Source organism: Pan paniscus, chromosome 10 (genome assembly GCF_029289425.2).
Source record: "Pan paniscus chromosome 10, NHGRI_mPanPan1-v2.0_pri, whole genome shotgun sequence".
NCBI classification, from domain to species: Eukaryota; Metazoa; Chordata; class Mammalia; order Primates; family Hominidae; genus Pan; species Pan paniscus.
Window position 1 is genome coordinate 16,277,573 of NC_073259.2, and position 13,723 is coordinate 16,291,295.

At 34.2% G+C, this 13,723-nt stretch overlaps 2 protein-coding genes across 2 annotated transcripts; both read right to left on the bottom strand.

Moving 5' to 3' along the window:
• Positions 1-1,236, bottom strand: TAS2R8 (taste 2 receptor member 8). The gene has a single exon (XM_003829611.6). The coding sequence runs from the start codon at positions 928-930 to the stop codon at positions 1-3; it is 930 nt and encodes a 309-aa protein (XP_003829659.2). The 5' UTR covers positions 931-1,236.
• Positions 1,237-3,082: 1,846 nt separating this feature from the next.
• On the bottom strand, positions 3,083-4,020 carry TAS2R9 (taste 2 receptor member 9). The gene is given in 2 exon segments (XM_014347092.3): positions 3,083-3,591; positions 3,594-4,020. Coding segments are annotated over 2 exon segments (936 nt in total).
• Positions 4,021-13,723: the final 9,703 nt, after the last annotated feature.

Below are 13,723 nucleotides of genomic sequence, written 5' to 3' on the forward strand. Positions count from 1 at the left end.
TCATATCACACAGGCAATTTTTCTACATGTCAGCATTCTGACAAATATCTGCCTCAGTTTATTATTTAAAACAATTAAAATAAGTGAGTGACCCAAGGGGTAGAGAATTGCTGCAATCTCTCCAAACTCCACAGCTAACTTGTATTTTGTCATAAGATAGCTAAAGGTCATCAAAATAGAAGAAATAAAGTATAGGAAAAAAAAGAAGATAAATGAAGTCATAGTTTTAATGGCTCTCACATGAACTTCTGTGCTGGGGTCTCTACTGCCGGTAGCATAGAGTTTTATTTGCTTGGTATGTCTCCATAAAGATCTTACTAAAAGGAAAAATGATATCAGTGACACAATAAATGGGACAATTGCAAACAGGTTAAAGAGAGTCAAGGGTTCAAAGTATGGTATTTTACTCACATGGAACATTTCAGTAATGTTTCTTTTATGTTTGGCAATTGCATGAAACCTATAATCACAACTCAGTACTATTGCTGCTATAAGGCTGACCAACAAGGAAATGGCAAAGCATCCCAGCAGGATCCAGTGCACCACCATATCAATTTTCCACTTCAGCCAGAGAAACAGTGGATGAGAGGAACTGGCTATCTTCAGAAAATAGAAGACATTAAGGCAGGTGGTAATCCACATATTTAAGTAGTTGGCAAATGTCCAGAAGGTAAAAATGACTATCTGTTGTTTATTTTTTGTATAAACATCTGGGTTCAGTACTATGACAATGCCATTTACAACCATTACACTGATCAAACAAATTCTGGCGATAACTAAATTGGTAAGGATGTAGTCAACTGTGGAAATCTTTTTCTTCTTAATCCAGTCAATCCAGTTGACTAGTGCAATGTATCCATTCCCCAATATTCCTAGTATGAATTCTCCAGTTATTAGGATTATAAAGATGTTATCTGCAGGACTGAACATGTTTGTAGAGAGAACAATCTGATTTCAAATATCACTGTAGATGAGCTAATTTACAGGTGACCTGTTAAAGAATGATAGATCAATTCTTCGAATCATGCAATAATGTTTTCATCTGCTGTTATTTCGACGTTGTTATTATTCCGGAAGTGTTCAGCTCTCCTCTGAAATAGGATTGTCTCTACATTCCTGAAGATGAAACCAACCAATGAGCAGCTTGACTAGTTATTTATAGCCTGGAAAAATTATAATTATTACCCTTTAGTGAGTGATAACTGAAATGTTTGGCTGAAATTGCTCCCATGCAAATTCAAAGAGATTTTATGTCATGAATTTGCAACAGGCTTCTTGCTGTAGCTCTATATTTGGATCTTCAAATTGAGTTTTGAATAGGGAGTCACAAAAAAAGAGATAAATGTTTAATAAAAACCCAACTGTGTAAATAAAACTTCATTTTCATCATGTAAGTTATAAATAAGCCACAAATCAGTTCTCCCAGATGCAAACAAATTTTCACTTTGGAAGTAATTAGTACAATTAGATTGTAGATAGTTAACATTTAGTCAGAGGATAATAATTCTTGTCTTCATTTAAACGGCTAATTAGGGAAGGATATGATACAAATCTAATTAGAAATGACTTTTTTTTAGGCAGGCACATGATAATATTTACTAAGAATTTGCTTTCTTTTCAGTTGTTCCTTAGAAGTGAAATATGCCAGGTAAAGATTTGTTATCTTTAGTTTTTTTTTAATGTGAGAAATACCCTTGAAGACAATTCATTTTCTGAAACACTGTCTCTTGTATAATAAGCATTGTAATCTAAAATTAAGGAAATTTAAATTTTACATTATTCTAGTTCCAATCAACTCCTTTTATAAGATTTGTAATCTCACAGTGCATATTATAGTCATATTTCTAGATAGGGCAAACACATAAAAAAGTAACTACTTGGGAGACTGAGGCAGGGGGATCATTTGAACCGGGAGGCAGAGGTTGCAGTGAGCCAAGATCGCGCCACTGCACTCCAACCTGGGCGATACAGTGAGACTCTGTCTCAAAATAATAATAATAATTTTTTTTTTACATACCAGTATTTCCAAGGAATAGGACTAATTCTACTATTAAATTAGATTTATTTGTTTTGGGGTGAGGGAAAGTACAACTTAGCCCAAAATACATTTGAATGTAGGTAATACAAATCACAATACCCTAGGGCTTCTTGTATTTAAATAGTTCTACAATGTATACAACACATGCAGGATTTTTTCTATTTCTTACATGTGTGTAATGTGTAACAGGAAAGCATAAACTTAATAACTTAAAGAAACCTAGTTATCTATAAACTACTGCTGGAAGCAAAATAGAAAAGAAAATGATGCAGAGGGAAAAAAATATGTCAGAGATTTCTGAGTTAGAAGGCTAGAGAGAACATTCCAAGGAATCTTTGGGAAATGACTTCTAAAATTGCCATCACCAGCTAGAGTACTCATGAACACGCTGACTACTGGGACCCTCAACCTTCTTTCTCAAGGTGGTTCTGCTATACATAACTGTGCCTCCTCTCTCTGTCAAACTTTCATTCTTGAGATTATACTCCTTTTCCCACATCATATATCATCTTAGATAGAATCTCATTAAAGATTGTTTTTCTCCCTTCTTGATCAAGACAAACCCTTCCAGAAATGGAGAGGAAAGGGCGGTGAAGATAAGGACCGGCCTTCATTTCAAAGTAGAGAGTTGTTTTGCATGATTGATTTTATAGCAAGGGTTGATGAGTTCTAAAATCTTTTCCCCAAAGCCTGTTTGCCTGACATTCTTCTACTCATTGAGTTCAAGGCCTTTGCCAGTATTTGTCAGAAAAGAAGTAGAACCTCTTTGTATTTAGTCAATGACATAAAATGATGAAATGTTAGTGTGGGATTTAGATGCATTTTTTTTCTGCAACGACAAAGAATATACGGTGCAATGATAACATTAGATTATCAATTAAACAAGACAAAAATGTGAAGGAACACAAAACAAATCTTCAGAATCATGACAGATATTAATGACTTCCAATAGCATATAAGAGAAAATGAATGCAAACAAGAGAAGGGAGAATGCCTTTTGTTGATTTCTTTCATCCTTGTAGTCAGGATACTCTTTAGGGGTCTCTATGGAACAAAAGGCTTTCTTCTTCTAAGGAAACCCTTCACAAATCTTAACATCTTCAGAAAAGCTTCCCTCAACTTGCTGTTTCCCATGATTAGAATGAATGAATGGCTTGATGGGAAAATGACAGTTACTATGTCACCAATCATCAACACTAATTTTCCCTGAGGAATCAGAGCGCTAGAGGTCATAACAAGAAAGACTGGGTAGTACACGATGAGGAGGAGCAGAAAGATGATCACTGCCTTTATGGCCCTCATGTGGGCCTCTGTACTGGGGTCTCTGAACCCTGTAGCATGCAGTTGAATCTGCTTGGAGTGTCTAACTAGGGAGAAAAGTAACAAGAAAAATGAGATCAGGCAAAGGATAAAGGGAACCCTCCCCCCCAGGTTCAGGGTTAACTGTTTGAAAGTACCTGGAATTTTACTCACTTTGAATTCCCAAGTAATGTTTTCTTCATGACTGACTTTGAAAAGGTGATACCACATATCATCATTCTTTGGAACACTATAATTAAGGAGATAAGAAAGGACCCCAGAAGAATCGCAAGCATGACCTTGTTGATCTTTAGCTTCAGCCAGAAGAAAAATGGGTGCGATATATTGGCTATCTTGAGTAAATAGAAGATACTGAGGCAAGAAGTAAACCAGAGACTTGAATTATTGGCAAATGTCCAGACAACATTCACAATGCTTACTAGCACGCTATTGCCATATGTACCTGGAAAGAGCAGCATAAAGAAGCCATCTAATGATATTACACACAGCAGACAGATTCTGGAGATGGCCAAGCTGATCAGGATGATGTCAATCAAGGAAATATCTCTTCTTTTGAGCCAGTCAATGCAGTTAACTAGTACAATGAATCCATTTCCCCAAATCCCTATGGTCAATTCACCAGCAATTAAAATAATATATATTGCCTCTATTGCACTTGGCATGCCAGCAGAGACTTGTGATTTTTGAATATCACTGATGATGAATTGACTTTCAGCTGACCAGTGAAGAACAATGTATCTGCCTGCCTCTTAGACCATGATATAGTTGTCTTTATCTCTCCTTTTTGTTAGCTGTGATGCAGATGGAGAAGATAGCCAGTCCTGCTCTGGGCTAGAGCTGCCTAAAGACTTCAATGATTGGGGCCAGTAATTTCCTTTGGTGCAGTGATGACTGAAAGCCTCTAGGATGCAAATGGGAATGGATCTGATTTCTTAAATTTGCACAATCTTTCTTATTTTAAGCTCTGTATATTTTGGATTTATCAATCTGAGCTGTTGACCAGGAACTTCAAGAAGGTATCAATTACTTGGAAAATATGGCTAGAATTTAATTTGCTGGATGACTATCCATCCTTGTTAGTATATTGACATAGTTATTGCTATTACAGATTCTAGGTTTGATGTGTTAGCTTGTGTGGCCAGTTTGCTTGCTTGGTTGACTAAAGCTTTAAACAAATTATTATTAACATTAAATGAGGCTTAAATGGCATAACTGGTGGAATGTAGAGGAAAGAATCTAAAGGTGTAGGAAGATAGGAGTATTAAGGTGAATTTATCATATGCGAACTTCACCTTCTCCCCATTATATGACTTAAGAGGGCCAAAAGGACACTCCATTCACTAGGGCATTGAGAAATACATTATTTAGGTAATTCCCAATATCCTCAAAAAGCTCTGCAGTGTTTGTCTTCTCAACTGAAGATACAATGAGGGAAATAAACATGACATTGTAGTGTTGTCAGCAAATGGGACACAGAAAATTCTGGTTTAGATGTTAGGGTTTCTTAGAGTGTTCTTGCTTTGTACCTGAATGTAGCTTCCATACATAGAAAAAATAGTCAAAATACTGGTCACTTATCTTTAGAATGGAAACAGATCAGCCTGAACAGTGAGGAGAACAAAGAGCAAGAAAGTGATATTTTTGGAACTAAAAAGCCTGATAGATATACAAGACTCTTCAGTCTGAACTGAGTAATAAGAATACATGCTCTGAATTTTCTTAGCTCTATTTTTTGGCAGCAGGTGTATTATAAATATTAGTATGCTAATTATACACACATTGGAAACACACTGTTTCATTGGGACATATTGAAACATGTCATTGGGCATAGTAGAACATATTTGAAATAATAGAAAAAGGCACACAGCAATACACAGTTCCCAGAAATTTTATTTTGAAACTAATATTAAATTTTAAGGCAATATTAAATATTGCTTATCAAACAAACACAACAATACGAAGTATTTAATGAGATAATGTGTCATATGTTCAGGGTTTTAGACAAAATAAAGAGATAAAAATTAATCTTGCAGATTTTTATGAGAAAGTAAATGGCTATTGTTATTCTATTCAGTGAAATTTGGGGTTTCTTTCATGCTTCTCTGTGAATTTTGTTTCTGAAGAAATATCAGATTATACAACTCAAAAATACACACTGTGCTTGTCATGACCAAAGCCATAAAACAGGTAATATTCTGAGAAGGACTTCACTAGAGTAAAGAAATTGATTTGCATGCAACTGACAGACAAGGTCGCACCATGTTCACATCTCAGGGAATGCAATATTTCATTATTTTAATTAAACTTTTTGAATGATAAAATTTTGCGGAGGGGAATAAAGTAGGTTCAAGGTTATTATTTGGAAATGGAACTACTCTGGAATCAATTTGTAATGTCCAGAAAAGATGAAGATGAAAATATATCACGTAGGTGGGTGATTAATAACTGACATATTAAAATTTCCTGGTAAATCCAGATATAGAATCCAAGCTTGCCTTCTGAATCATGGTCTTTCCCCCACCTCACTTCTTTTCCTTAGCCGTGTGGAATACTGATCAATTTAAGAAAGTTATTATGCCTATATTCAAATGTAAATGAAAATATGCTATAGGATATGACCAGAGTTACCTAAAGGCCTATACTTACTAAAATGCCACCCTCTTTTATCTTTCCTTGCTATAAATAAAACCCAAATGATCTCAATTTATTTGACACCACTGAATATGTTTTTTGTGTGTGTATTGTGTGTGTGTGTGAGTTTATGTGTTATTTGCCCTTTGGATTTTATCTTAGCATTGAGAAGTTAAAGAGGGATCCTAGCTGACAGACTTTAACATCTATTTTCATTGCAGAAACACTTTAATCTAGAATGTTTATTGATTATTTCTGTCTCTACTAGAAAACAGATGAAATACTGGGAAACTTATGACATCATTTCCTGTATGTCTTTCTATGAGAAGTGAGCAAACACAAACCTACTTAGGCAGATATTTCTAAAATTTCATTTTCTTTCCTTTGTTTAAATACTTTTTACCATTCTTTAGAACCTTACATCTTTTACAGGCATTTGTCCTTGAGTTATGCCACTGATTATTACTGATCAAGAGAAATGACTATACTCTTCAGATTTATAAATCAAGAACAGGATACTGCGATACTGTCCTATTTTCTGACAACTTATATTTTGAATAGTTGCAGACTTTATCTCCTACCCCATTCTAAACTCTTCACTATATCCATTGGGATCCCTAGTAAACCATTAGCAGAAGCCATATATTCTCATTTGTTTCTCTAACAGTTCACTTTATTTTCTTCATTTGAACTCGAGCTTCTGGAACTTTTTTGTTCAATGGACTACTTTGCCAGTCTGGTGCAAGCTATAATTTCAGAATAATGTTTTTAAGTGCATGAAATAAAAATATTTGAAATGTATAAGGAATCCATATATATATGCCTTTTTCTTGCAGTATGAAATATATTGTTAATATAATATAGGAATTTATGTGCTTTTTAATTGACATAACAAAAATATCTGGCAGATAAAGACCAGTGGTGAAAGTAAATGACAATAGGAGGTACCTGTAACAACAAAAATTTTTGGCTTCCTGAAGTGAAAAAATTACAGATACTGCTGGTATGGTATGTGCTTGTTACTTACATTCAAGACAGAAGAAATACTAGACTTAAGCTAAGGATTAATAAAAATAAGTATATAATTTGGTGCCCCTCCCAGTTCATTCATCACTCATGTCCATGGATCTTTTCATTTTAATACTCTACAATTAAATCCTGTGGCAGCTGTTTTCTCTCTCACACCCTCATAGAAGTGGGTCTAAGGCTGGGATGGGTGTTTTTCTTTCCCTCTCGTAACTTTCAGATTACTCTCTTTCCTTTTCCCTTTTTTTTTTTTTTTTTTTTTGAGACAAAGTTTCACTGTGTTGCTTAGGCTGTTCTTGAACTCCTGGCCTCTAGTGATCCTCCTGCCTTGGCCTCCCAAAATGTTAAGATTACAAGTGTGAGCCACTGTGCCTGGCCAGATTATTCTCCGTCTAATTCCTCACAAGACATACAGCAGTTCATTATCTCCTGTCATCACTCTATACAAAATATTACCTTTCCTTGTCACAATCATAAGCCAGTCTTCCTTCCTTGATTTTTGCTTTCTACCTGAAATTAAGTAGTCAAATATACTAAATTTCACCACCATTCCTTTTGCTAAAGTTCCCCTATCTTTTTGTTGGATGAAATAATCTTCTATTTTTTAAAAAAGTTCATTCAGTAATCTTGTTTGTTGTATTTTTCATTTTTAAAAATTTAATTATGGACATATAATAGTTGTACAGATGTATGGGGGTACATGTGAGCCTCATGAAAACAGAGCAATATAAAGACCCCTGTTGAGAAGGGATAACATGAATGAGAAATATGCATGTCTCTTTAAGAAGAGGAACAGTCTTAATTAATGGATAACTATATAGAGGCAATAATTCAAGCATAAAACACTTTATTATAATAGCATATTGGGAATAGTCTTGTCTATTTGTATAAAAATGGTGAAGAAATAGAATATCTGGGATCCATGGAGACAAATAATTTATTTGCTAAATAACAAAATTTGGACAAGGCTTGAAATATATATAACAGTTAAGAGCTTCAGCTCTGGTGCCAGACAGCTGGAGTTGAAGCTCATTCTCAGTTTTAATGATTGTGTGATTTAAATTGTGCTGAATCTTTTCTTTCTCCAAAGTGTAAAACATTGATCATAGTGCTATCTATCTCATAGAAATATTATACTTAAATAAAGTCTTGCATTTAAAATACTTAGAATAGTTCTTACCATATATACTCAAAAAATTTTAGGTACTATTATTATTGAATTTTTTGGCATTCCATTCAATAAATCACGATTCTCTTATCTAGTTGTTTTGCTATAGAGCCTTTATTAATGTGTCTTAATTACAATTTCCTATCCATAATATTTGGCCAAATTTCACATTTTATGATTGCCATAGTTTGAATGTTTGTATTCTCTTCAAAATTCATGTGGAAATGTAATCCCTAATGCAACAATATTAAGAGGTGGGGCCTTTTAGGAGATGATTATGATGGGTTTGCCATTATGATGGGATTAAAAGGCCTGAAGGGAACTAAATAGGTCTTTTAACCTTTCCCCTCTTCTGCCATGAAAAGATACAGCATTCAAGGTTCCATGTTGGAAGCAGTGACGAGGCCCTCACCAGACACCAAACCTGCCACTGCCTTAGTCTTGGACTTTCTAGCCTTCAGCACTATGAAAAAATAAATTTCTGTTATTTATAAACTACTTTATCTCAGATACTTTTTATAGCAGCAAAATGGAGTAAGACAATGCCAGTCACATGAAATCATAAAATATGGCAACATAATAGTTATGGTTTAACAATTTGTTTTCCATTACTCACTGAAAATGTAAACAAACTTAAATGGACTTAGTTGTTTTTTTCCTTCATATGTAGTTCTTTTCTTTATTCAATATTAATGCCCAGTGCATCTCATAATATTAATGGACAGGTGACTATTTTGTTTCTCTCTGCAATGGCATAAATAAAATGATTTTAACAGCATTTCAACTTAAACACAATAAGTTATTTATTTATATTTGACAACACATCTAAATGTTCAGGTTAAGTAAAAATATTCTCAGATATATAGGTTTCAGACATTTACTAAACATAGAACTTTTTTCAACATTTTGGAGGATACATTAACAAAAACTATAATGGGGCGAGGAGATACCTATATGACATATGTGGAGTAAAGTTTATAAGAAATTTTGTAAGGCTTAGGATGTCAAAAAATTTTTTAAAAATTAAGAAAAGAACATCTGTATACAATAAAAATCTTAAAACTCCAGTTGTAGGTAGAAGATCAACACATAAAACTCTGCTGTGTTTCTACACACCAGCAATCTGAACAGTGAATATAAAAGGTAAATTAAGAAAACAATTCCAAAATAATGAAATAACTAGGAATAAATTTCACCAAAGAAGCAAAATACTTATACAAAAATTGATGAAACATTGCTGAAAGACATTAAGGAAGACACAAGTAAGTGGAAAGACATCCCATGTTCATGGATAAGATGACTTGATACTGTTAAGATATCAATACTACCCAAAGCAATCTAAAGATTCATTAAAATTCCTATCAAAAATTTCTACAGACTTCATTTCAGAAAGAGGAAAACTAATCCTCAAATTCAGGTGAAATTACAAGGGAATCCGAATACCCAAAACAATCTTTAAAAAGGAGAACAAAGTTGGAAAACTCACACTTAATATTTTTATTATATATATATATTTTCCCCTGTATGCCTCATTAAGGCTTCCCTGAGCACTGGGCTGGCTTCTTCCATGGAAGATAGCAGAAGAAGCAAGGCTTGTCCCTATTCACAGAAGATGCTAGCCAGATCAGGAGCTGAAGATAGCAAAAGAGGGAGAAGTCCAACCCACAGTCCCAGGCCCTGGCGAGTAAGGTCTGGTGCGAGGAGAAAGCTGATGATATGGAAGGGTGTTCCAGTCCTGCTTCTTCTGCTTGGAAATGGAGAATCCGGAGAATCTGGGGGATGCAAGATGGACAGGCTGCTCCTTGAGAACATCCAGTCTCCTAGAAAAAATGGTTGCTGTCAAGGTGACTGAATGAACTCAACTATGCCTTGTTATTTTAAAGCCCACTGTCTGCTTTCTGAATTGACAATCAAGAATCCATGTGTGTCTTAAACAACGATTGTTCATTGTAGTAGAACCCATTGGGAGAAGCCTTTTGGCTCAGGAACTCCATCTAGCCACCGCTGATTGAATTAGGGGTGGATACCTAACCCAAGTGGAGCCAATCTTATTCTGTGCCCACTGCAATGTAAGATGTAAAATAGGTATTTTTGTCTCCTTGGATCAGTGCTGTATCTTTAGTGTCTAGAATTCTGCCTACCACACAGTAGGGGCTACATGAATATTTAATGAACAAATGAATAAATAAATAAGTCTCTGTGAGGAATTTGGAATTTTGACCTTGGAAACACAGAGAATGGCAGTTGTGGAAACTGAGTCACATTGGCCGCATAAGCTAGAAAGAACACCCACTCCTTCCCATGTCTGAGGTCCTTGGGGCTATCTCAGTCATGACTGAGTCCTGACTCTTTCTAAAGATGATTGGACTCCTCTTAACTTTAGGACAGATGGCTCAACATCCTAACTATAAAACTCCTTCCTCCTTTCCTGCTTACATTCATTTCTGTTGCAACCAAAAACCTTTAATGACATGCTGAGAAATTTTGCACCTTGACATATCCTGTTCCCCACCTTAGGAGCTTCTCTAGGAGTCATAATCACTCCTGGCTGTACCTTGGGCTGCATCCAGATCTGCCCCAATGCCACCACCCCCAGCTCTGTGGGCTCTGGCTCTAAGACTACAGGGACCCAGAGGCAGGAAAGAGTGGCATCATGGAATTCCATGTCCTTTAGGGCAGGTGGGAGGTACTATGCCTCTTCTCCATCCAAGACCCCTCACTACATCCTGTCCTCAGATATGGCTCTTGGGACCCTCAAGTCAGATACTCCTAATTTTTCATCTGCTTTTGCTCTACAGACACAAAGAGGAGGTGCCAAAGAAATCTACAGATTCATTCAAATCCTTATTAAAAATTCTCACAGACTTTTTTATTCAGAAACAGAAAAATTGATCCTCAAATCCATAAGAAATTACAAGAAACCTTGAATTTCCAAAACAATCTTAAAAATGGAGAACAAATTTGGAAGGCTCACACTTAATATTTTAAAAATTCACTACATTACTTCTCAGCCTTCTGGCTAAGATCAAGTATAAAACTTACTACAAAGCTATGGTAATCAAGACTGTGTTTTATTGGCATAAGGACAGACATATAGATCAATGTAATGGAATTGAGAGTCTTGAAATAAACCCATATATCTATGACTAATTGATTTTGACAAGTGTGTAAAAATTCATTAGGGCATAAAGAGTCTTTTTGACAAATGATGCTAGGACAATTAGATATCCACATGCAAGAGAATGGAGTTGGACCCCTAACTCACATCATATACAAAACTTAGCTCAATATGGATCAATGACCTAAATATAACAACTAAAACTAAATACACCTAGAAGAAAATTTAGTGGTAATCTTTATGACCTTGGATTTGGCAATGGATTCTTACATATGACATGAAAAAGTAAGCCACAAAAGAAAAAATACTTAAATTGGACTTCACACAAAATAAAACTTTTGTGTACCACAAGCCACTCCAAGAAAGTGAAAAGACAATGTATAGACTGGGAGAAAATATTTGCAGATCATATATCTGCGGAGGGCTTAAAATTCAGAATATGTAAAGAACCTCTACAACCTAACAAAAAATCCAATTTTAAATTGGGCAAAAGATCTCAACGGACATTTCTCCATTGATTTACAAATGTCTAATAAACACATAAAAAGACGCTAAGCATCATTAGTCATTGGGGAAATGCAAACCAAAACCACAGTCACGTATTACTTCACATCCACTAGAATGGCTATAGTAAAAATCCTGGAAAATAACAAGGGTGGGCAAGGATGTGGAAAATTTGGAACTCTCGTACATTCTTGGTGGGAATGTACAATGATAAATCTACTGTGGAAAACAGTTTGGTGACTCCACAAGAAGCTAAGCATAGGAATTGCTGTATTATCCAGTAATTTCACTCCTAGTATATATTGAAAACAGGAACTCAAACAGATACGTATGTGCCAGTGTATACTGCAGCATAATTCACAATAGCCAAAAGGTAGAAATCACCCAAGTGTTTTTCAACTGATGAATATCTAAACAAATTGTGGTGTATACATACAATAAAATATTATTCAGTCATACAAAAGAATGATGGTCTGATACATGTTAAAATATTGGTGAGCCTTAAAAACATGCTTAGTAAACTAAACCAGACACAAAACGAGAAAATCTGTGTGATTCTACTCATATGAATTGCCTAGACTAGGCCAATTCATAAAGCCAAAAAGGAGATCAGAGGTCACCAGGAACTGTGGGAAAGGAAAAATAGGGAGTTACTGCCTAATGAGTCCGAAGTTTCTATCTGTGGTAATGCAAAAGTTTTGGACACAGAGGTGATGCTTGCACAACATTGTGAATGTAATTAGTGCCACAGAATTGTACACTTAAAATGGTTAAAATGACAAATTTGTTATATAAATGTTATCACAATAAAATTAAAACAAAATAAATGTGTAAATTAAAAAATTAATATTCCAGACCATAAAAACATGCAGCATGGAAATGACTGTCATTAGATAAGAACAGGTTAAACTTTTAATTTTATATGAAATGAACATAAAGATATCAATTTTAAACCCAGCACATGAAAATTTGATATCAATAGAAACAGGAAAGGAAAAAAATCTGCAATAAAGCATTAAAATAGAGTAAAAAGAAGAAATGAGAAGATAGAAAACAATATAATCACAATTGTATTGAGTGTAAAAATGTTTCTCAATAGTAATTTTGAGATTACATTATTAAAGTGTCAAAAATGAAATATTTGTTTTCTACAAGAGACATTTAAAAATAAAGTGCAGAAGTGTTGAAAATGCAGAGGTGGAAAACACACAATTTAGAAATGATAAATGCTTGAAGTGATGGATCCTAAATATCTTGACTTTTATTACACATTATATACATGAAACAAAATATCACATATACCTTACAAAGTTGAACAAATATTATGTATCAAAATAAAATAAAATAAAATGTAACAAAATTAGGGAATTTACCAAGGGTGAAATAAAATTTAAAGCAAAAACTTTCATGACAAACGTTTTTAATATCAGTAAAAATAACCGTAAAAAAGTAATGACCATGAATAAAAATGCAATTATCAACATTGCTTCAAATTAAATGCAACTACAAATAAAATAATTATGAGCATAAAGAAATAAATCAGTAATTGTAAGTGTAGGTTTACTGATTTAACTATTGGAAATTGTCATATATTAAAGATGTAAACAAGTAATATCATTAATATTGTTCATCTAATGTATATACATTTAACTTTAACACATCAAACTCATTTAAAGAAAATCATTCACAAAAATGGATCATGTATTGGACCAAATGAATCTTATCCTAGGCCAAATATCATACACATATGCTGTCTGACTCAAATAAAATAAGATATCAATACAAAAGTTACCTTTAAAAATCTCATTATTGTTAAATATCTCTTGCATTAAAAGGAAAGTGTAAAGAATATTTTGAAATTATTTGAATTGAATACAATATAAGAACCATGTGCCAACATTTGTGGAATACATATAAG